This window comes from Ixodes scapularis, unplaced genomic scaffold, assembly GCF_016920785.2.
Source record: "Ixodes scapularis isolate PalLabHiFi unplaced genomic scaffold, ASM1692078v2 PGA_scaffold4__175_contigs__length_147842914, whole genome shotgun sequence".
In the NCBI taxonomy this organism is placed as follows: Eukaryota; Metazoa; Arthropoda; class Arachnida; order Ixodida; family Ixodidae; genus Ixodes; species Ixodes scapularis.
In genome coordinates, this window is record NW_024609879.1 from 141,351,712 (window position 1) to 141,375,644 (window position 23,933).

The 23,933-nt window shown below is 47.4% G+C and overlaps 1 protein-coding gene across 1 annotated transcript in view; it reads right to left on the reverse strand.

Annotated features, from left to right (window-relative positions):
- Window positions 1–886: 886 nt before the first annotated feature.
- The window catches only part of LOC8039136 (nicotinamide N-methyltransferase), a 40,462-nt gene continuing 17,415 nt past the window's right edge, over window positions 887–23,933 (reverse strand). The window contains exon 4 of the mRNA XM_040502538.2: window positions 887–1,429. Coding sequence (XP_040358472.2) covers window positions 916–1,429 — 514 coding nt within the window. The 3' untranslated portion in view covers window positions 887–915. The remainder of the gene's footprint in view (window positions 1,430–23,933) is intronic.

A 23,933-nucleotide genomic window follows, 5' to 3' on the forward strand; every position in this document is an offset into this window, starting at 1 on the left:
GAAATGGTGTCAAAGCAGGTCGGTTTGAATTGGGAAGTGTGCCCTTATATTTTATCCACGATCTCGCCTTGTCACTCATGTCAAGCAGTTTTTGTCGCTTCTTTGCTTATTACTGATTCATGGCCGCTGCTTGTGTTGGTTTTTGTTGTAACGACTTTGCTGTTGAACATTTAGTTTCAAATATTTTCTTATTGCTTTTACGTTTCATTATCGGCTTAGTAAATGACTGATTCACGAGCAATGTCTACGGTATCTTTGTTACATATCTATATCTTTTTCATGATTATTTTTGTTCGGATAGAAATTTTCCGTGTTGAGCGTTACTTGTTGTTTTTGGTTTTCTACCTACTGCTGCATGCGGTATTTCTTAGTTTTACGCGGGATGAATGCACCGAATACAATTGCACGACGCAAAGTTCAATCCTGAAGGTGTTGATAATTGTTAGGCCACAGCATGACACACCACGGGTTCTTGCAATTTAATTTTTGTTTTATTCTTGTTGTTTCTCTTTTCTTTTTCTGTAGCAAAGCAATTGTGTGTGTGTGGGGGGGGGGGGGGGGGGAGCGCTTGTACAATTGGACTGCCCGTTCTCACACACAAGCACATATGCATAAGTGAGACGGTTTTGGAAAGTATATTGGAAGAAAACCTGAAATAAAACAATTCTATTCTATTCTAAGTGTTCTTGTACTTTCACTTTACGTCCAGCCGCAGCGGCGACAGTCCGGTACGGAGCCAACGAAGCGGCGGCGGCAAAAAAATGCGTGCTCGCGCGCTAGAAAATCATTCACTGCGCGTGACTGCTTAAGTCGGTGCTATAGCAAACGCACAAAGGCAATGAGCCTCTGTTGTGACGACGCACTTTTGGCGCTGCATGATTGAATGGATTCATCGGACCGTCGGCCGCGGTGGTGTTAATAAAGTGGGTGACCGCAAGCGGGGACGACATGGTCATTCCGTTGTCCGCCGCTAGCGTCCCCCTCACGGTCGGCGGTGTAACTCTTTTCGGCGAGAACGACAAACGCGAAATCCCAATGTAGCGGACTGTCCGACGCGACGGGCTTGTCCAGAGAACTCCAGCGTTTCGTCTGGAGCCCCGCTCCGCTCAATGCATCCTCCACCATGGCTTTGGTCAAGCTGACCTTGGGAAACTTGATGCCCGCGACGGTGTACTCCCGAGATCCGACAACGCCGCAAAATATCAGGTGCCCTCCGTCGCGAATCAGACCCGAGACGTTCCGAGTGACTCTCCGAAAGGTTTCTTCGTCGCGACTTGCGGCCGCCAGGCAGAGGCTCGACAAGACTACGTCGAAAAGTTGATCGTGCTCTTCGGGGAGGACGTTCTGGTCCAGGACGTTGCACGGGATGACCTTCTTGACGGCCGCGCGTGTCCTTTCTTCGATGTCTTTGGCTCCACTTTTCGCGTCCCTGCGTGGTCAGTTTCTCGGGTTAGAAAAACAATATTGTATGAACTCAAAATTTTACGAAAACGAAGGAGGGGCATAGAAGACAACACGCTTGACTATCCACAAAATGCTGGTTCACAGAGATGCTTTTTACTACGATCGACTACAGCTTAGCTCCGAGCACAGAACAAGGCTGGGGACGGTTCACCGCTTGTAAAAGAGGGTACGTACGCATCACGAAGTAGTTCGCAAAAGTAAAAATTTAGAAATACTTTGTGTGCAAACATTGCGCAATTTTTATGCTAAGAACTAATTATCAATAAAATAAATGAAATAAATGGCGTTCCACGTTCTTCACATTGTACTAATAAATATGCTTCAACGAAAAACGCCTACCTGGCAACACTGATGTGACTGCTACCGTTTTTCCCCCGTTTTTAGCGTGGGATTTTCTGTTCTCAGCGGCCGAATCGTGGGCTTCAAGACTAACGCTTTTCTCGTTAAGTTGCTGGACATCCTTTAGTTTTCTATTTTTCTAAATTCCACCGACAAGGCAATATAAGCAGAAAGGCACGTTTGGGAGTCAGACGCGAGATCGGGATGAATGTGTACTTTACTTCGTCAGGAATCTCAAACCACGTCGTACCGCGAAGTTGTTCAACGAACATCGGAGCTAACAGGCGCTGGGAAATCGACGAAACGTTGTTTCGCCGACGACGGAAAACGCTCTCCGATGAAAAAACATGTCAAAATCGGGAGTCAAGGCGGCGGTTAGAGGCAAAACCACGCGGTGTCGATGCGGCGCCGAGAAAATGCGTACTCCAGTGCGACCGTGTCGGCCAGCATGGCCGACACGGTCGCACTGTCTCTTGTCGGCCAGCATGGCCGACAAGAAACACCTCTCGCCCCTCTGCTCGCAACTGGCAAAGTTCGTCTTCGCAAAAGACGGTCCCGGCCGGCTGCTACGCCTGCGAATAAGCAGGAGAAATGACACCAGCGGCGACGACGACACCGTCGATGAACGCGGCCGGCAACCGCATGAACGACTTAAGAAATATCGCCTGCTGGCAACACCGTAACAACTGGGTTGACGGGATCAAGCAATGATAAGCCTGCACATTTTGCCTTTGACCTCACTCTTGCCTTCGGGCAAGAGTGAGGTGCAAAGGTAAAATAAAGACGGTTCTATAAATCAATCAGGGACGCGGTATGCGTTTGTTGGTGTTATGCGTTTGCGGAGAGAGCGCGCTGCTGTGTTCGAAATCGGAGTTGACCCAGTGAGCTCATTCAGCCCACTTTTTCCGTGGGCTCCGGTCGGCACCGCGGCAGAAAGGAAGACACGTCTGGGCACCGAATGTTACCAACTTCCGTGTTCCAAACCCGGCCTTCCTCTGCCGGCAGTGCGACAGCCCTTCGGGAAGCCCAGCATCCACCGCACCGAACCGGAGTCTTATTCTAGGACACGCAACGGCATTTTTAGTTATGCAGCAGTCGAAATGTCTCTCTTCGACTTCTCTGCTCCTCTGTGCAGATTTCGAGCGGAGTGATATACGAAGTGCGGGCGAAGTGGCGTCCTATCGCCGGCGTTTGATTAAGAGGAAAAGAAAAACAAGATAGCTTCATAAGGTCCCTTTATCTGGAGGGGCCGCGAGATGGGAGTTTGGATAGGCGTTGTGTTGTGTCAACTTTGTTGACCTTGCGTAGTCAAGGAGCGTGTCCATGACCTGCTTTCTGTGTTGTAGTTCTTGACTGTAGGTTCCCCAATTTTTATTGCCGTAGGGGTGGCAAATCTCGTGAGTTTCAAAGGGGCCCTGCAGTCATATTTAAGCGTCTACCTTTTTTTTTTGTGGTTTCCACAACTCTTGAGGTTCGGGCAAGCCAGCGGGCACGGAGAGAATAACTAAATATCAGTGCGTTATTTTAACCGGACGACGCGGAAACCTCCTCTACCTACGGGGGCGACCCACGGTGCCGAAAGTGCGCGATATGTGACGCCTTTGGTCCTGGGCTTACTACTGGTCAGAGCCGCTAATAGCTTCTTTTTAGTCGAAATAAAAAATATAAGTGGCGCGAACCATTTCAATTATTTATGAAAGTAGTTTTTGTTTAGTATTTTAGATCACAAAAGAAACAAATGCAGTCTACAAAGTACGGAAACAAGAAATGACCCGTCGACATACCCGCCACCAAGCGGAGGAAAAGGCGGGGCATACTAGAAAGGGGTAGTGGGATCAGGCACCGACGAGCGGCAAGCGTAGAAAGGTCCCGGATGTACGCGGCTGCGGTGCGGTCGAGGATCCGACCGGTTCCGAGCGTTGCGAAGGCCTTCGGAGCAGGTTGGCTTGCGCTTTGGCGGTATGGCAGCGCGAAGTGGCTCCCGTTCTGAAGTGAGGCCAGATTCACGAAACGATCTTACGCCAAAAATGTGCGTAAGACAAAACTTAAGGACAAATCCGTATTCACGAAACGAAATTTTCGTAAGTTTTGCGCAGGTTACGACGAAATCCTACGACAGCTCCGAAGCTGTCTTACGCACTTCTTACGATCAAATCAGCATGGCCGACAGCGTCGCTCAGTTGGTCGCGACAACCAACGGATGTTTATTTTTCTACGTGCGCTTCTCACGCGTCCCGACTTCAAGCAGCAAGAAACAAGTAAAACGTACTTGAAACAGACCACGACGAACGAACAAGAACGCTGGATCCACAGACACCCGGGAAAAACTCCAAGGGCCACGAGTACGGACTCCGACCGATCGGCAGATAGGCCTAGCAGGCACTCCGACTCGGCGCAGCGATGATCTGACGGTCCTTGGCGAAGACCGTCTGCCCACGACCGGCTGGCGTGCTGAATGGAATATGCCCGCGCGACCCTTGTGAACCCTTCCCGTATTATAGTTTGATCGCTGACATCTCTTCCTCTTGCCATCCCCTTGTTTTCCGAGGCAACGGTGACGAACGCTATCGTCGAAAAGGGGCTCTCATCGATTCTATCTCTGTTTTGTGTGATATCAAGCTCAAATAAACGCCGTATGGATTACCTTCGCAACATGGTATGTACACTTTGTTATTAGTATTCCATTTTATTCTGACACGACTGCACCTCACTGTCGATCGCTGTAACAGTTCGTGGGTCGCAATGCCGGTCCAACCTTTCTTCGCCGGTTGTCACGTCAGCATCGAGTTGCAATTGTAAAGGATCGGTCCCGAAGCGGTTATCAATTCGCGGTCCAACAGAGCAAATCCAGCACTTCGATCAAACGCGCGCGTCCGCTCCGTAGTGTGAACAGGCATTTACGTGGCTCTTGCTGACACTGTCGTAGTTCAAACGTATCTTTTTTAACGTCGGCTCGCTCCTGCATCTCCGAGGCCGCAAAAAACGCCGCGGCAATTTGTTCCCATCCACGTCGCTCTGCAAACGACTGCGGGCCGTCTTTTACCAACGATGACAGTTGTGTTGACTCGGTAGCGATCGAGTTTGTAGCAGTGGTTACGCATCCCGGCCTCGGCATTCGGGCAAGTTTAAATCGTGTTAGCGTCGACATATCACTGCACGGATACGAACCCCAGACAAGCGGTGGCAGAAAGGCCGCCTCTGTTTGTTATGAAAAATCCACGTGCTCCGAACGGCTCCGAACAAATGCCGAGCTCTCCGATTGGTTGTTCGTGCTGCCGAGGACGCCGTCGCCATAGCAACAGCACCGGTCAGTTTTAGTTTTTCCGTACGACAACGTTGCTTTCCTCCTCTCACTTAAGAACGCGTTCGTGAATACTGATTTCTCCTCTTCTTACGATGTTCTTAACTTACGAACTTCTTAGCTAAGTTGTCGTAAACTAAGAAGCTCTTCGTGAATCTGGCCTCTGGTCTTTACCCCTTGTTTGCTGTCGTTTGTGGCCAATGAAGTGTCATGCCGAATTAGTGTTCAATCACGCAGAAAATGCAATGCGAGCCGCCCTGGCTGCCTGCTTTATACAGCCTATTCAGAACATGCTTTAGTGGCGCCCTCTCGAGCCGTCGACACGGAGTGCGGCAGCCGTGATCGCTCGCTGAGCTCACTACTTCTTTTCTACTTCACGGCCACTCAAGCGACAAAGGACGTCATGAAGGAGGTTTTTTTTTTTGCTTGTTTTTGTAATTTTAATTGCCCTATAACTTAAAGAACAAAGCGAAATTCGATAAAAAAAAAGTTTCATTAAGTTACTACGTTCAGTGCGCTCAGGTTCGGTGCAAGTTCAAAACAAGTAAAAAAGTCCTTGCAGGGCCCCTTCGTTCTTTAGCTTGTGGCCACGCGACCCCAGATGCGATGTCTACAAGTGACCGGGGGCTCGATTTTGATGGCTAGCGACAAGCCGAGCCGTATATTGGGAGAGTTTGGCCAGTGGGTGTGGCGACGAAGGCGCCGGAGAGGAGAAAAGTAAATGAAAGGGAGGAGAGCACCGAAGGAGCGAGAAAGGAAGAAGGGAGCAGAGAAGAAACGACCGCCATTCTTTAGCAACGCTGTCGGAGACTGGTCGGAGAAGAGCACTGCTGAGGCTACGCGTCGTCTGCTACGGGCCGACTTCTTTTTCGCCTGAATAAAAGTTTGTGGCCATACGCCGAAAATTTTTAATTTATTAGCTTCTTAACCCACCGAGGAATAAAATAATGTCATTTTCTTGCCAGAGCCGGCTATATAAAAGGCAATAATCGAGATTTAGGTGCCGACCCCGCGCATTCCGCCGGGAGAATGATCGAAGATGGCGGCCCTCCCCACTCAGCTGGGAGCAGCCGGGAGTTCACGCGCATGCGCTCATGCCTCTCGCTCTGCGCCGCGTGCTGATTGGCTCACTCGGGAGGAGCGCGTTACGGCGGCGAGATCATAGACTGACCAAACTCTCCCCATATACGGCTCTGGCGACAAGGTAACACTGGTGCCATCTACCGGGCTACGCTGGAACACTTCACATCGGCGTACTTTTTACGCATGATTATTTCACAAGGAGCTCAAAATCATTCTGACAGTATTATAAGAAACCATTTATCATAGATAGCGCCTAGTTTCGCTCATGCAAATGCTGCAAAACCCCTGATCTAGTGAGACGCAAATCAAAAGGTTTTCAGGCCTATCTGAGCGATGGCGCCACCTGCCAGAATGTTTTGTCGTCGTAAGCCGCCCATCAAATGCTGTCGTAGCGCGGTCATACACAGTCAAACGCAGAGGTTTGAGCCAGCCTTAACTATACTCGGAAACAACGTTCTGTCGCATTTCAGAAGAGGGAGAAGGGGGACGAGGACTTCACCTGCGTAGCTTCGATCAGCTCTCAAGTGCGCCTTTGATTGCATCGCCACGGAAACTTTGTAACCGAGTATAATGTAATGCGGGGCATAAAACACCCGCTCCAGATAAAACTTTTTAGCAGCAGATTTTCCTCGAAATCGCTTCAATACATCAATAGATACGGTTTAAAGGCCGACGTACCCCCTCGGATTTCTGCATGGATGATAATCTTCTTAGCACTCCCCTCTCCTGAGCTGCGAGGGGAGCTAAGTTGGGCGAGGCAATAAGTGGAGAGGATATGGGAAAGGAGGAGGCGGCCAAAAGTGGAAAGCGCGAAGTGTACGTCGATCTTTAAAAAGTAATCCAAATAACATGTCGAAACTATTTTTTTTCGAAAGTTCTTGACTTTTTTTTTAATTTGGCCCTTAGCACGTTTTGTACCCAAGAGACTCAGCTGGCAACACAAAGAAATATTGACAGATGCTGATATTTGGGTTGCACACCTCGTTCCCAGCGGGTTACGTGTTTGATAGTGTGAAATAAATAGTATAGAACTCTAGCGGAACTAAAAATACAAGAAAAACATGGGGGACATAAAAGCCAAACCGGATTTGACTTAAAATTAACTGTTGGGCTAGTTGGTTAAACATCTTAATTACAAAAGCGCAAAGGACAAGGTCAGGACAAAGATGAACAGGACAAGCTGCGGCGTCAAATCCTTGATTTGACGCCGCAACTTTACGCTACGGAGAAGAAATTTAGCCGGAGCGGTGCCGCTGCTAGCCCGTTGTCTTTAGCTTGTATCACACCCTAGTAATAAACGACCGCACGCCTGTACGATGCCCATTAAGATCTAAACGGGCAGGAACGGGAATTGAAGCCAGGGTCCTCCCTGCTTTCTGTGGCGCAAGCTTTGGTTTCACGTGCTCTAAGCTGTGGAGACTTGAAACATTTGGTCATCGATCGCCCCCTTTCCAGCAAGCAAAGCCATCAAAAGCAGCGAGCGGCACGTTAACGGTTAATTTCCAGTTCCGTGAAAGATCCTTCTTACTTGTACCCTTCCAATATGGCCAATGGTTCGCTCATGAAGGACCAGTTTATGGCATCATCTGCTTTCTGGATCCACTTCTCTACCTCCTGTCGACTTCTGGGAAGCAGGTCACTTAAAACAATGCTTCGGATCTTCCGTGTCGCCGGGAAGACGTTGGCGACAGTGGGTCCACATCCAATATCCAGAAGTGTGCGCCAGGAGTCAGACACCGCTGTAGAAAGAGGAAGGTATTTCACCTAACGAGGAATGGGCTGCATGCCCGTAATGATTTTAAGTCACAGTACCCATTGTCAGCCTGCGAACTGTTATCGGATGATGGATGATCGTGCTGGAGTCGGGACAACTTAAACAATTCTCCCTGCTGATCTCATCCTGACAGTGACTAGAGTGTTAAAATGAGCCGGAAACGTCGGCAACTCCTAGTATGGGGCTTAGGATTTCACCAAATGAAGCTTTTACTTTAGAAGATTTTCGTAAAACATTAGTACTTTAGAGATCTCTATCAGCGGGCGCCGACACAGAAGACCGATTCGCCCGAGAATCGTGCTTGTGGCGCCATCCGTGATGTGTGAGGATCAACACAGAGGTTCGGGCGAGTTGGTTGCTCATGATGTACAGGGGGAACAGCGCACCCGCAGAACAGTCATTCAAATCAACATAAACACAAAAGAAAGAAACACTTACTCAGCGCTGACTGACAACTCTCTATATTTACACTCTTTCTTCTTCTATTTGTGCTATATGCAAGGGCCAGGGAGAATAACTGGTCTTTTTTTTTTTCTTTTCTTTCGATATGATGCTAAATAGTGAACTAAATTGAAATTAATGTAAAGCTAGGTAGTCTAAATCTTTTTGTGACAAGGTTAAAGACGGAGTACTAACGCATGTGCCGTTATGTTTCGCAATGTTCTCTACCTCGATAATTTCTCTTGTGAGTTTGTTATGATGCTTGCCAAGCACGCCGCAGTTACTCAGCTGCACTGAGCACCCACAGTCACGGCAGTGAATCCCTAGATGACCGGAGCTTTTGTTGGTGAATGTGTTGTTATGCTCTCGAAGGCGATCGTTCAGACACCTTCCGGTTTGACCTATGTACAGCTTTCCACAAGAGAGCGGAAAGGGGTAGACCACCTTTTCTGCACAAGGGACAAAGGTGTTCTTGTGCTTCTTTTTGCAGCCAACTGCTGTTATTGGTGGAGTATTTACCTTCTTGCATAAGCTGTGAAGTTTGTTAGGAGCTGAGAAGATGACTTCCAAATTTACTCGGTTAGCTATTTTCTTCAGTCCGTGAGAAAAATTATGAATATATGGCACAATGATGGGCTTCTTTGTTTTGTCTCTTTGCTTTTGTTGTGTGCATAGGTCTTGCCTGCTTTCGTTGATGAGCTTTTCGGCCACTGATGTTAATAACGAGTTTGGGTATCCTGCGCGCTTTAGTCTTGAGTCTTGCCCGTCAAAGCTCGCTGGAATGGAATGCAGGCAGGATTTTTTGAGTGAGTTTTTGAGGCATAACCGCACGATGCTTCTTTTAACGAGTTTTGAATGGGCCGAATTGAATGGTAAGAGCGGTTTTTTCCCCCTGGGCTCATACGACCAGCATAAATGGTAGGGTAACATGAAGAGTCTGAGATCTAGGAATCTTAAAGAGCGCTCGTTTGGAAGTTCATGGGTAATTTCCAAAGGACTCATGCAGATTTTAAAACTGTCAAGGACGTCAGCAACCATGCTGGTGAAGTTGCGATCGTCTGAAGCTAGAACAATTAAATAATCGTAGACGTACCGGAACACTCTTATAACTTTGGAGCTGTCTAATGATTCTTTTTATCTTCCTGTCGTTGTGCGCTAGATAGAGATCGCTAAAGATAGGGGCAATGCAGGACCCGATGCAGACACCTCTCTTCTGTAGGTATGGTTGGTAATCCCAGGTAGCAAAGGTCGACCTGAGGTAGATGTTAATCAAGGTCAAAAACTTGCTTTCGGATAAGCCCGACTCATTTTGAAAGGCAATAGCACCGGAGGTGTCTATGCTGTCCTCTATGTACCTTAGGAGGCGGTCGTGGGGCAAGGAATAGTACAGATCCTTAATGTCGATGGAGAACACCTTTAGGTCTTGGTCACGATGCTCTTCTAAAAAGTTGAAAACTTCAGAGGAGCTGCGGATCAGGTATGGATCATCAATGTTAAGTAGGTTTAGCCGTGTTTGCAGAAATAAGGCAACAGACTTTTGCCATGTCCCCCTTTCAGAAACGATAACCCGGAGGGATAACCCCGACGTTCTGGTCATCTTAGCAAGAAGTTATGGGTATTGTCTACGAGTGCACATGCTGCCTCCGGAGGTCAAGGCCTTATTCGGAAACTTCACACCATCCGTAGGCAGAGGTCGGCATTTCAGGTCGCCCTCACTCACCCTCACCCTCACAGCCACACTCACCTCAGCCCCTCACTCACCCTCACCCTCACAGCTACACTCACCTTCAGCCCCTCACTCACCCTCACCCTCACAGTCACACTCACCTTCAGCCCTTCACTCACCCTCACCCTCACAGCTACACTCACCTTCAGCCCCTCACTCACCCTCACCCTCACAGTCACACTCACCTTCAGCCCTTCACTCACCCTCACTGAACCTCACGGCCCTCACGTACTCACCGCCCTCACGGCCCTCACGCCCCTCATCGCCCTCACGGCCCTCACGCCCCTCACTCACTCATGGCCCTCACTCCACTCACCGACCTCACGCGACTCACGGCCCTCACAGCCCTCACCGCCCTCACCGCCCTCACGGCCCTCACGGCCCTCACGGCCCTCACGCACTCATAGCCCTCACGCCACTCCCCGCCCTCACGGCCCTCACCGCCCTCACGGCCCTCACGCCACTCACCACCTTCACGCCACTCACCGCCCTCACGCCACTCACCGCCCTCACGCCCCTCACCGCGCTTGCGGCCCTCACACCCCTCACGCCCCTCACGCACTCATGGCCCTCACGCCACTCAGGCCAGCTTCAGATGGGGCGATTTGGCCCAGAAACTTTACGTCGCAACACCAGCAACACGGGCCGCCCGCGATCGCACGCAGCAATCAATTGCTGCAATTTGCCATCGTCATATAAAATTTTATTTTCACTATTCAGAAACAATTACCCGTTATAAACGTGTTCTTATGCATTTAAACCTCGTTAAGAATGCTGATGCACCTTTCTGAAACAGTTTATTTCCAAAAAACGATCGATTTCAAACCACAACCAAGTTTTTCGGTGTCATCATCACCGGCACGAGGTATCACGTGAAAATTTTGCTTCCCTGATTGGATGCAGCCGCTTCAAACGTATTCGAATTGCTCCGAGTTGCTTGCTTATTTCGAGCCGGACCCGATCTCAGCAATTCGTGTCGATCTAGGGAAAGCTGGAGAACAACCCGCCATTAACACCAAAATTGCTGAGAAAGATGCTCGATCTGAAGGGGGCCTCACGCACTCACCGCCCTCATGGCCCTCATTGCCCTCACGGCCCTCACGGCCCTCACCGCCCTCACCGCCCTCACGGCCCTCACCGCCCTCACGGCCCTCATAGCCCTCACGCCACTCACCGCCCTCACGGCCCTCACCGCCCTCATGGCCCTCACGGCCCACACCGCCCTCACGGCCCTCACCGCCCTCACAGCCCTCATGGCCCTCACTCACCCTCACACTCATGAATTTTCCTGGTTCAGAAACTCACTCACCCTCACCTCGCCTGTGAGGATGAGGGTGAGTGAGGGTGAGTGAGGGCCCTCATGAGTGAGGTTTGCCGAGGTATGTCCGTAGGTCATGGAAAGCGAATTTGCAAAATCCTTCAAGCCGAGTGGCATCGTCAAACACGGCACTACCGGAACTACCTATTTGTGAAGCTGCGAACAAACCCGACAAATACCTTCAGCAGAAGGGCCAGGCGAGAAATCGCCTCCCTCACAGAGAGAACGACCGACCATCTGTGGAAACTCACTTTGTGGCATCTCCGTAAGAACAGACCAAGGGAAGAACAGGCGTTGAATAACCCCGTATGCACAATAGGAGACATCCACATACCAAACGCAGTACAGCAAGTTCTCAGTCTGTGCCCTAAGTTTGCGGTGGAACCTAAGAAGACGGCACCGGAGTTACTTTCCCTTGTGAGGGAAGTCTCGAGACGAGCTCCGGAGACCGAAATGGATCGCTGCACCTCTGAAGGTGTAGACATGCTTATGCGGTACAAACCACCATCTACTCCTCTGCCCATCAAGAGAGTAGAAACGTACCTGAAAGAGAATTCATTATATCTTCTGCCCACTGACAAAGAAGGAGGTTTTGTCCTCATGCATTCGGACACGTTTGGAGAAAAAGCATTAACAGCAGTCGAATCCGTTTTCAGCAAGCACTCTGAGATCTCCCAGGCAAAAGTTAAAAGGGAAGCAAAACAATTTTGTCACTTGAACGATTTAAAACAACTCTGCTCCTACATCGATCGCAGTAAAAATCTAAGTCTAGAATTATTTTTCAGCGCCAAAACTCACAAAGCGGATTGCCCCCTCCGGGTTATCGTTTCTGAAAGGGGGACATGGCAAAAGTCTGCTGCCTTATTTCTGCAAACACGGCTAAACCTACTTAACATTGATGATCCATACCTGATCCGCAGCTCCTCCGAAGTTTTCAACTTTTTGGAAGAGCGTCGTGACCAAGACCTAAAGGTGTTCTCCATCGACATTAAGGATCTGTACTATTCCTTGCCCCACGACCGCCTCCTAAGGTACATAGAGGACAGCATAGACACCTTCGGTGCTATTGCCTTTCAAAATGAGTCGGGCTTATCCGAAAGCAAGTTTTTGACCTTGATTAACATCTACCTCAGGTCGACCTTTGCTACCTGGGATTACCAACCATACCTACAGAAGAGAGGTGTCTGCATCGGGTCCTGCATTGCCCCTATCCTTAGCGATCTCTATCTAGCACACAACGACAGGAAGATAAAAGAATCATTAGACTGCTCCAAAGTTATAAGAGTGTTCCGGTACGTCGACGATTATTTAATTGTTCTAGCTTCAGACGATCGCAACTTCACCAGCATGGTTGCTGACGTCCTCGACAGTTTTAAAATCTGCATGAGTCCTTTGGAAATTACCCATGAACTTCCAAACGAGCGCTCTTTAAGATTCCTAGATCTCAGACTCTTCATGTTACCTTACCATTTATGCTGGTCGTATGAGCCCAGGGGGAAAAAAACCGCTCTTACCATTCAATTCGGCCCATTCAAAACTCGTTAAAAGAAGCATCGTGCGGTTATGCCTCAAAAACTCACTCAAAAAATCCTGCCTGCATTCCATTCCAGCGAGCTTTGACGGGCAAGACTCAAGACTAAAGCGCGCAGGATACCCAAACTCGTTATTAACATCAGTGGCCGAAAAGCTCATCAACGAAAGTAGGCAAGACCTATGCACGCAACAAAAGCAAAGAGACAAAACAAAGAAGCCCATCATTGTGCCATATATTCATAATTTTTCTCACGGACTGAAGAAAATAGCTAACCGAGTAAACTTGGAAGTCATCTTCTCAGTTCCTAACAAACTTCACAGCTTATGCAAGAAGGTAAATACTCCACCAATAACAACAGTTGGCTGCAAAAAGAAGCACAAGAACACCTTTGTCCCTTGTGCAGAAAAGGTGCTCTACTCCTTTCCCCTCTCTTGTGGAAAGCTGTACATAGGTCAAACCGGAAGGTGTCTGAACGATCGCCTTCGAGAGCATAACAACACATTCACCAACAAAAGCTCCGGTCATCTAGGGATTCACTGCCGTGACTGTGGGTGCTCAGTGCAGCTGAGTAACTGCGGCGTGCTTGGCAAGCATCATAACAAACTCACAAGAGAAATTATCGAGGTAGAGAACATTGCGAAACATAACGGCACATGCGTTAGTACTCCGTCTTTAACCTTGTCACAAAAAGATTTAGACTACCTAGCTTTACATTAATTTCAATTTAGTTCACTATTTAGCATCATATCAAAAGAAAAGAAAAAAAAGACCAGTTATTCTCCCTGGCCCTTGCATATAGCACAAATAGAAGAAGAAAAAGTGTAAATATAGAGAGTTGTCAGTCAGCGCTGAGTAAGTGTTTCTTTCTTTTGTGTTGATTTGAATGACTGTTCTGCGGGTGCGCTGTTCCCCCTGTACATCGTGAGGATCAAGTGCGTGATGGAAATCATACAGCGATTTAATGATAACAGTTTCCGATTTTGCGCAAAAATCAATGCCACAGCTGGCTTTTTTTTATGTCTATACGTACGATGTGCTATCGAAAGGTTCCGGGACTGATTTCGTAACCTAACCATTTGGGGCTTCAGCTCACGCTGTGAAGGACAGTGAAGCTATGGTTTCACATGAAACGATTGCTCACTGCACTGTAGACCCTTTTTACGGAAAATGCCACCAGGTGGTGCTCCAGTCTTTGACGCTCCAGAGAACTTCCGGTTTATAAAAAGAATGAACAAAGACCACCTCAACACCGCTGCTTGAAATGTAGATGATACGTTTAACCACCTATTCTCCAGGTGAACGCTAAAAGAAAAAGGAGTGCGAGATCTGTTAAAATGGTTCGAGTATTCTTGCAAACCAACATGGCCCCTCTGAGATGTAATATTGTACAACCGAAGGCACTCGTTAAATCTCCAAATCTGTTGCCCGCGTAGCATTTATGCTTTCTAGCACCGGTGACATAAGCAAGCTCAACAGGCTTGCAAAAACGGTGCGACCGGAAGTCGCTTGTGACCCCCCCTTTCCCTTCCCCGTCCTAAATTTTTACACATGCAGAATTCAAGAGGGAGATCGGGACATGTGAACCCCCCCCCCCCCCCTCCTCCCCCCCAGCTCACGGCTGCCGCACTCCGTGTCGACGGCTCGAGAGGGCTAAAGCATGCTCTGGATAGGCTGTATGAAGCGGGCAGCCAGGGCGGCTCGCATTGCATTTGCTGCGCGATTAAACACTAATTCGGCATGACACATCATTGGCCACAAACAACAGCAAGCACGGGGGAAAGATCAGTTCAGAACGGGAGCCACTTCGCGCTGCCATACCGCCAAATACCAAGCCAAACCTGGTCCGAAGGGCCTTCGGAACGTTCGGAACTAGTCGGATCCTCGACCGCAGCCAACATTACTAGAACCCTCGGTTAGGAAACTCACCGTCGAAACCTGGGCCGCTGGCGTCCACCGAGACCGAGCTAAATACGACAACAGCGCCATTCTTTATCTTTTGTCTGTACTGTGGTCCCCTTCAGCTTTCAGAAAGCGTGTTTTTGCGTAAAAACCAGCGGGAAAAAACCTCTTTTTGTAGTAATTTTTATGGGAGTTTGGTACAAAATGAGGGGCGCGTGATGTTTTCTATGACCTTTAGTTTGAAAGGTTTTGCAGTACAATTAATATTGCTTTTATACAATTATGCCTCAGCGGTGATTTCAGGTAGCGCGTCCCGACTTAGGTGCATATTAACTTCGGTAGTCATTCGCGGCGCGTCCGCTTGAGTGACGGGTGTGGCACCCCTGAAATCCATTCCACCGTATCTGTTTCGGCACCAAAATGGCCGACTAAAGCCAAAATAGAAGTCACGTCCACTTCTTCGAGAGGCCGCTGCGGGAGAAATGGCGGTGTTGTGATGCCATTAACTCGATTCTCGAGTTCGGATTGGTGCCACTTTTTCAGAGCAGTCTCTATGGCAGTTTCCAAACTGAGGGGTTTAGTAACGTTGACCGCAGCGCAGCCGCGTACATCCGGGACCTTTCTACGCTCGCCGCTCGTCGGTACCTGATTCCACTACACCTTCCTAGTATGCGCCGCCTTTTCCACCGCTTGGTGGCGGGTATGTCGACTGGTCATTTGAGGCTGGCTTTGGGGGCACATTGCAAAAGGCCAAACCAGGGAGTCCAAGGAGACATGGTATGGGCGTCATTTGAGAGCAGGGAAGCGGTGAGCAAGATAGAATTTGAGGATCGGTTGAGGCAAATGGGTGGGGAGCAATGGGCACGAAAGGTTTTCAGCTATTTATACATGAGAAGTATAGACACAAAGTGGAGACAGCGCACTAGGAAATTAAAAGGAAAGTTTTTAGGCTATAGTGGAGTAACAGAAGAGCAGGTCTCGGTTAAGAAGAAAGTTAAGGCCACAGAAGGATATCGGTGGCTAGAGGGAATGCAGACAAAGACGGCTTTTGAAAGCTATAGATTAAACAAAACAGTTATTGCCAAAGAAAACATTTGTGACAATTCTAGGGAAAGCTCATTGTTGTTTGAGGCGAGGACGGGTGTTCTGCGAACCAGAACATACAGAGCGAAGTACCAGGAAATGGATACAGTGTGCACTGCTTGTGGAGAGGAGGACAAGACGGCTGAGCACTTGATACTCTACTGTAAAGGGCTTCACCCTATGCCTACCGAAGACAACATACATTTAATAAAGTCATTGGGTTTTAGAGACGGCGAAGGGAGAGTGGATTTTAAGACAGTAGAGATTACCAAGCTAATATTAAGTGAATGGTGGCAGAAATTGCGAGATGAAACTAGGTATTTTCTTATTAATTGATGGCAAGGGGGTTTTGTAGCCTCACTTTCTTTGCAGTGCGGAGTGAATATAGTTTTCACATTTAAATATTCTAAGCTTAAACGATGAAACAAAATGGCTAGGTGGCGTAAGCTACCGCCCAATCCAAAGGGCTCAGCCGGATTTCACTTATCCATTTCTTGTTTCCATGCTTTCCAACTGCATTTGTTTCTTCTCTGAACTAAAATACTGAACAAAAGCTACGTTTCTAAATAATTGAAACGGTTCGCGTCACTTATATTTTGTATTCCGACTAAAAAAGAAGCTGTTAGCGGCTCTGACCAGCAGTCAGCCCGAAATGTGCCGAGAGCGCACATTTCGCGCTCTTTCGGTACGCGGGTCGCCCCCGTAGGCGGAGGAGGTTTCCGCGTCGCCATGCTAACATATGATATGACGCACAGATATTTAGTTACTGTCTCCGTGCCCACTGGCTTGCCCGAACCCCTATGGACGTGGAAACCGCAAAAAAGGTAGACGCTTAAATATGATTGCAGGGCCACCTGAGTGTAAAAGATGAGAAGGTAAGAATGACCTTGCCGAGTCAATCTCGCCCTAGCTCTCGAATATTCTAGGCCGAATACTCGAGGTGCCAAGGGCACTGGATAAGGAGCCCATCGCGGCCTCGTTGGCTCCCTCTTGCTCCAGCCAGCTGCGACGCCGCGACATTCTTTCTCCTCTATCAGCTGTTATGCTCTACGCCACTGCCCCGTAGCTAGCTATGACGTTAGTTGTTGTGTGCGTGTGTGAGTGTGGTCTTTTCTTCTTCAATCATCATTTATTTCAGTTAGTTTTATTCATTTTATTATTTAATTTTCATTTCTGGGCGGGACAATGACGGCCTAATCGGCAAGGCTAAGTCCGCCCAAATATTTTAATAAAACGTCACCCCTCTTTCTCTATGACGTGAGTATTTCCTCTTTAGAAAGTCCTCTCTTCCTCTCCCTCTCGCCGCGACGTGCTCTGCTGCTGTTTCGACGCTCTATTTTTTTTTTTTTTTTGCTTTCTGGCACAAGTGTGCCGATTAAACCTCTCTTATTTTCAATGTACGCTCGTCACGAGCCTTTTGCATTTGCGGCAATATCTCTACACGTATACTCACGAGAATTGAAAATGGAATGAAGCTCTCTCTGGAAAAACGAGTGGACGCCGGTAAGCGTTCTCATGGCCACCGGATATTCCCTGGGCTCGAAGTCCTGAAGATACTGTTCTCTGAGTTTCTCGCTGCTCATGATGCTTTTTTGTTTGTCCCGTCAAAATAACGTCGAGAGGTCAACCACTCTGTTTTAACCTGAAAAGAGAAACGGATCGGTTTAATGGTAGACCCCTTTAAAAACACCATCAGGCAACGTTAGCGATCACGATTTCTTGGGCACGAGGCGTTTTATTGGATCCGAGTTCTCGCCGATATATGACGCAGCCCTCGTGTCCAATACATGTTTCGAGGGGTGTAGCACGATCGCCCCGCGTACAGAATCTTTCTCGCCAAAGCCCTGCGTCATTAGCCCCCCGTTTCAAGAACCCCACCTTCAGTTACCCCGTCCCGTATCGCCCGCATGCCAAAAGCCCCGTCCCCACTGTTCCCATCCCACCCTCTTCGCGCTTCGACCAGCATTGTTCCACGTCCTAACCTAATTAATAGTTTTAGGCTATACAAGGGGTCTTTTAAGAGAAAGGAACAAAAAATTAAGGTTAACACAAAGCGGTGGAAAACTCACGGCGAATTCCACTTGTCGTTTTGGAGCGGCACTATGTTTTAGGGCGATCGGGATGGAGACGGACGTGTTCCAAGCGTCGTTCTGGATCAGCTCCAACTACAGGTCTCGACCCGGTCACAGTCCGAGTTTCGCGGCGTTGACATCAGCGTCGCCACCATCGGTGACGATGGGAATAGCATCGCCACCGGCAGCAGCGCTTCGGTGGTGGAAGCTGTCATTAACTCAAAAAATACAATTGTAAAACTTTCTGTGCTAACAATAATTTCAACAAAACGTATTCACAGCGTCATGAATATAAAATGTAATTTATTGTATATATGGATTTCTATTTGTTTCTCCTTCGGTCTGGAACCAAAACCATAAACCGACCGGGCGGAGGTTGCATGAGCAGTCCACTCGCTCGACTCGCCGGTGCCCCGGGTGTCGACCCCCCCTTGGCGCCACTGCTCCCGTCTCCCAAATTTGTAACTTTGTAACGGTTGTGTCACTGTGCGGTTGCTCGTTGCGCGTGGTTTTGTTTACCCGAGTGTCGTGCGAGCATGGTTCCGGTCTTCGGCGTTCCGTGCGCCTGGCGAATTCGATGGATATTCTTGGTGCAAACTTTCCCACTGTTGAGGGATGCATTCGACGTGGCCTTGTCCAAACGGTGCACGAACAGCGCAAAAGCCGAGACCTAATTTTTTTTTTTTCAGCTAAAGATAGATTTGAGTTTGTACTTCCCGTACTCAGCTTTATTTGCTGAGCGAATTTACTATTGAACGTTTATTGCCCATAGCTGTTAGTTTACGGGTAGACCGTACAAGAGGAAAGCTTGTTCTCGCAGTAAAAACAAATGCTTTCTAATATTCTCCATGAAGGAAATCCCCGAACGACTACGGTTTTAACGGTATACACTTAGCCCCACTTAGATTTAGGCACAACTGCATATTTAAAGAGTAAAGATAGAGTTTAATCTTGAAAAAGGTCTCGGGCGGCCCTCAGACATACGGTGAATAGTAAAAGACAGCATTCGGCTCCCTATATTTTAATTTGAAGTCTTATTTATTTCTGTTCCCGGGTGCGACAACGGCATTCTTCGTCATTAATTTTCTAAAGATAGATGTTTGTTTTGTGTCCTGACTATTTAAATAAGTTTACAACTAATATCATGACCACATTGGCATTACAGATGCTGGGACATGGAACGAGCATTTGAGCGTTTTCTCACGGAGGAAGCTTGCTTCGGCCACTTCGTGGTTCCCAACCAGTCATACAGTCCGTATTGAGTGCCAACATTTCCGAAGCTTTATTCCAGCACCTTTCCATCTTGCTTGTGTGAGGAGCTTTGAATTTGTAAAAATGAAGCTAATAATTGTTGGACGCTACCTGAAGTGGAATATTTCTTAAATAAATGAACAACTTGTTTATTAAAAAAAAAAAAAAAACAGCTGATCCAACTTGCCATGTTGAATGCGTAATTTTGTGAGCCATTGTGTACATTTGTAGGTATATGTTAGTGGTAATTGTGATATTTCACAGAGAGGCAAGTAGCCCATTCCCAAGAAGGTTTGCGGCACCGCATGCAATAATGAAGTGAAGAAATCGTGCTCAGATGACAGATGTGCTGCCGATCTATAAATAGAGTTTGCGGGCGAGGGCAACGAATTGATTTTGTCAATGTTCTATTTTGGCGCTTATGCAAGTGCGGTTCTGTACTTATTTTGTTTGTGCATGACCAATGTGCGATAAATGTGCCTCGAAATATTTCGGTCGCAGATCTCGATTCCTTTCTATACTCCGTTCCACCTTCAGTCTGAGCGCAGTGGACGCCACAGGCCATCCCAGCCGATCCAGCGCCGGGAGAAAATCGCGTGACGTGCCGGTTGGGCAGAGGGACTCAGGGAGCTCAAGGTCACATGACACTCTCACCACACTGGATTGGCTGGGATTACTCCTAGCGTCCGCTGCGCTCGGACTGAAGGTGAAACTGAGTATAGACGGCTGGACGTCTCCAACAGAAGAACAACGAACACACGATTACGCACTATACAGCTGAAAGCGCAATCGCACATCGTAGGCATAAACTACGTTAGAAACTTTTAGCGAGCTGTTACCGTGGTCAGCGTGCCGCACTATCGGAGCCTTTGAAGCATGCTTTTTAAACACGCGCCCGGTGTGATACCGTGACCCCGGGGCGAGCGCTTAAAAGCATGTTTCAAAGGCTCCGATAGTCTGGCACGCGGAACACGGTAGAGGTTTGCTAAAACTCCCTAGTATTACACTACCAGGGCCGGGCGTGCTGCTCAGGAGCCTCGCTCCAGCACCACACCTGAGCGATGGTACGAAAACACCCTACAAAAATAGAAGGGCGCCATGTTAGATTAGTTATGTCATGGCATAGAAACGGCTTCAAAGTAAGCTACTACTTTACAAATGTGTTATAAAAAAAGCCGTTTTGAAATGTTAGCCAGGTGTTTTATTCAGTGACCCCGTAAGTAACCACGTCAGAACATGGCGTCTGGGTCCAAACAAAATGTCGCTAGGGACGTTACTACGGACTAATAAATGGAGACTCCACATGAGGCTAGGGTTTTGCTTACAAATAAGTAAATAATTTGTTTGTAAGCAACGTGACGTCTTGATATCTAATCATGATGTTTTTGTCGTCTCTGTGTCGCACTGCAACGATGAAAGCCATTTCTGAAGTATTACACTTCACTTTGCTTTGGTAGCAGACGACACGATAGATTTGCTAGCCTCTGTTGCAGCGGGCGTCTTCATTGAATTGCGTCGGCAAACGAGCGACAAAAAAAAGTGTGTCGTGATGGCCATAGAGGCCTCCGCAATGTGCGTTTTTTTTGTTCTTTTTTTTTACTGTGATGAACTCAGCTTAGTTCAGAGGGGTGAAAATGCCATAAAATCAAACCACGTCATGCAGATCAGTTACGACGACGTAGTGCAGGCCAGCAGGAGAAACATCGTACGCCGTCGAGGTAAGTCGTTTATTATGATTATTATTATAGTGGCTTGTATGTACTAAATACTAAATTAAGAAGCTAGTCCAATCAGAAGAATATATGAAGAGCACAATGAAAAAAACATCACCAAAGGTAGATATATACGAATAAACAAAATAACCGGATAGCGCATGGACACAGGCATACTTCTCAACACTGTTTTTCCATAGCAGTGTAAGACTACTGCAAGTTTTAGCTGGAGTTTACTCTCACTACTACTCGCATGCAACTGCTTTATCAATATTATAGTAATAATATATAAATATAGCACCATATTCTAGGACATTATGACCGAACAGAATATGGGTTCTACGTGCTGTCGGTTGGTTCGCCCTTTTTTACATGAAGGCAATTGTGTCCGCCAGTGCTACATGTACTCACCTTATGTTTTTTATCCAGTTCTTTTGTGCTTTGGGGTCTTGCGGAAATCTGAAGAAACTGCAAGAATTTTTCTCCACGCGATTGTTACAACCGGGTACCAAGCACCCTCCCGTAGCGCGAGTCCGCAAAGAAAATTTGGGATCTCAACCGATCGCCTGAAGTGCTTTGCTCACGGGTGGAATGCGACCTTTTAGCAGACGATAATCTCGATCGACGCCCCGACTTTCAGTAAACCATATTTTGCAACGCGCCCCACTATGAAATCTTAGAGGTGTCTGAAACTCATTATATTTCAAACAAATGCAATATCAGAATATCGTCTTTGTTCACACGATTCAAACGACGGCGCCGGCTTGACCTGCCGGCGTGTGGCAGACGGCATACTTCTTGCATTCGTCGTCTGCTGCAGGCATCTTGAGGACCGGAAGTTGCAGCCGTAACTATTTTAGAAACAAGCGAATACCCGCACATTTCTGTCGAAACGTATATGTCGTTCAAGCTTTCTTTATCTGTAATTTTTACAACTTTAAATCCTACTCCTGATTTTTGAACGGTCGGGTTTTCGTAGCGAAACCTAGCCACATACTTGAAATATATATTTTTGTTGAAGCTTTTTGGTTTTCTACAAAATTCTGACTTTACATAAACTTCTGATATGTCTGTCAATACTTTCCATGCACTGTTGCTAAATTTTTTTAAAAGAAAAGAAAAATTAAAGTAGTTACATAATTATGCAAAATGTTTTTTGCATAATTTTTTAAAAGAATTTTTTTTTTAGGTTGTATTGCAAAACGTTGACTGTAATCTGACCGCTGATATGTAAATATAATGGCACAGACTACTATACTGAATATTTTTAAAAGAGAAAAAATTCTTCTTAATGTTGACTTTGCTCGAACTGCTGTTCTGTAATTACATTGCAGTCACTGTTACTGTCCACTTTTAAAAGTTAAAAATCTTGTTCATTGTTCTCGATGATGACGGGTTCCGTCATCATCGAGCAAATGAAACCCAGTTTTTTGAGCTGCCTAAATAAACTACGCTATCGCAGAAAGCTAGAAAAACTCGGTGAGGTTGTGAGCGGTAAAGATAAGCTGCGACAGTTCCAACACACGCCGTTACCTGGATCCCCAAAAGGTACAAACGAAAAATAAAATTTTTCAAAAAGTCGACAATCACCTCACCTAAGCCTACCGGTTAATTTTGGATAATGCGAGGATAAATTTATTGAACTGTTTAGGTTGCAATGTTTAGGTGTTACGAAAAGCGTCTTTTCTGGTCTGCGACCGCGCCCAGTCTGTGCATTCCAGGCGTCCCGTCCTTGTCCGTGGCTCGCCGCTCGGCTCTCCCCACCCGGTGTGTCCGTATGCACCCGCCGTTGTTTCAGCTCAATAAGCCGTGTTCGCTCACAAGTTGCGAACACGCACATTATAGACCAACACGCGTCCCTGACGTCACGCAGCTGCGGTGGCGCTGTCGACGGCACTGCGCATGCGCAGACGCTTCAGTTCATTCGAATTCGGTTTCTGCGCATGCGCAGTGCCCGCACCTGGTGTGGGCAAACGCGGGCTTGTTTGCTAACAGCGTGTCGGTCTATACACGGCACCTACAATGTTCATCAAACCGTAATCTGAGATTGCCGGCATTCGTTGCCTTTATTGCGGTAAAAATAATGGCCACTAATTAGAAGGGGAATACTATTTTCTTTCGTGTTAAAAAAGGTTTATTTTTTTTATTCACACAATTGTTACATTCACGCCCACAATTTCAAATTTCGGTTTGATGAAGATCAGGTTTAGGCGAGCGTCGGCTCATAAAGAGTTCGAGGAACTTTGTTTTCCTCTCGTACCTTTTGAAGTTGATCACGGTAACGTCGTCTGCTCAACCTTTGGTATATTATTAACGCCGCTTAGTGTCACATTTTCACGGAGTTTTAGCTTGCTGCGATGGGTAGCTTACTCATGCGGATTGAAAAACCGGGTTTTATTTTCTCGATCGAATCATATATCCATGACCTGTCCTATATACTTACCCACAAAGATCAGAAGGCAGATTCACGAAGAGCATCGTAAGAAGAGGAGAAATCGGGATTCCCAGAGCTCTGCCCAGGGCCGGGCCAACCCGCAAGTCCGGGCCCGGGCCCTGGCAGGGCTGGGGCAACGGTGCTACACACTTATTGAAACGTTGAGAAGAAAACGCTAACGCATTGATCGTTCAGATCTGAACAGAAAAGCCGAAGTACGATCTCGCTACGGCGTCACTAAAAGAAATCTTAGAAATAAGAAAAACCGTCTTGGACTAAGAAAGCTTCCTAGAAGATACTCTTCAGGCACCGTACTTCGGATTGCCATAGTCAGTTGAAAAGATGACGGGAGGCGCTTCGTATACCAAGAATAATCTACCGCCACTTAAAGAAAAAACAAACAAACAAAACATACAATTTTATTGTTTGGGAGAGTTAACTATTCTTTTTTAAGTTAAAATTTTTGTTTGATTTTTGGTTTCTTCGTTTGTACATGCGCGAT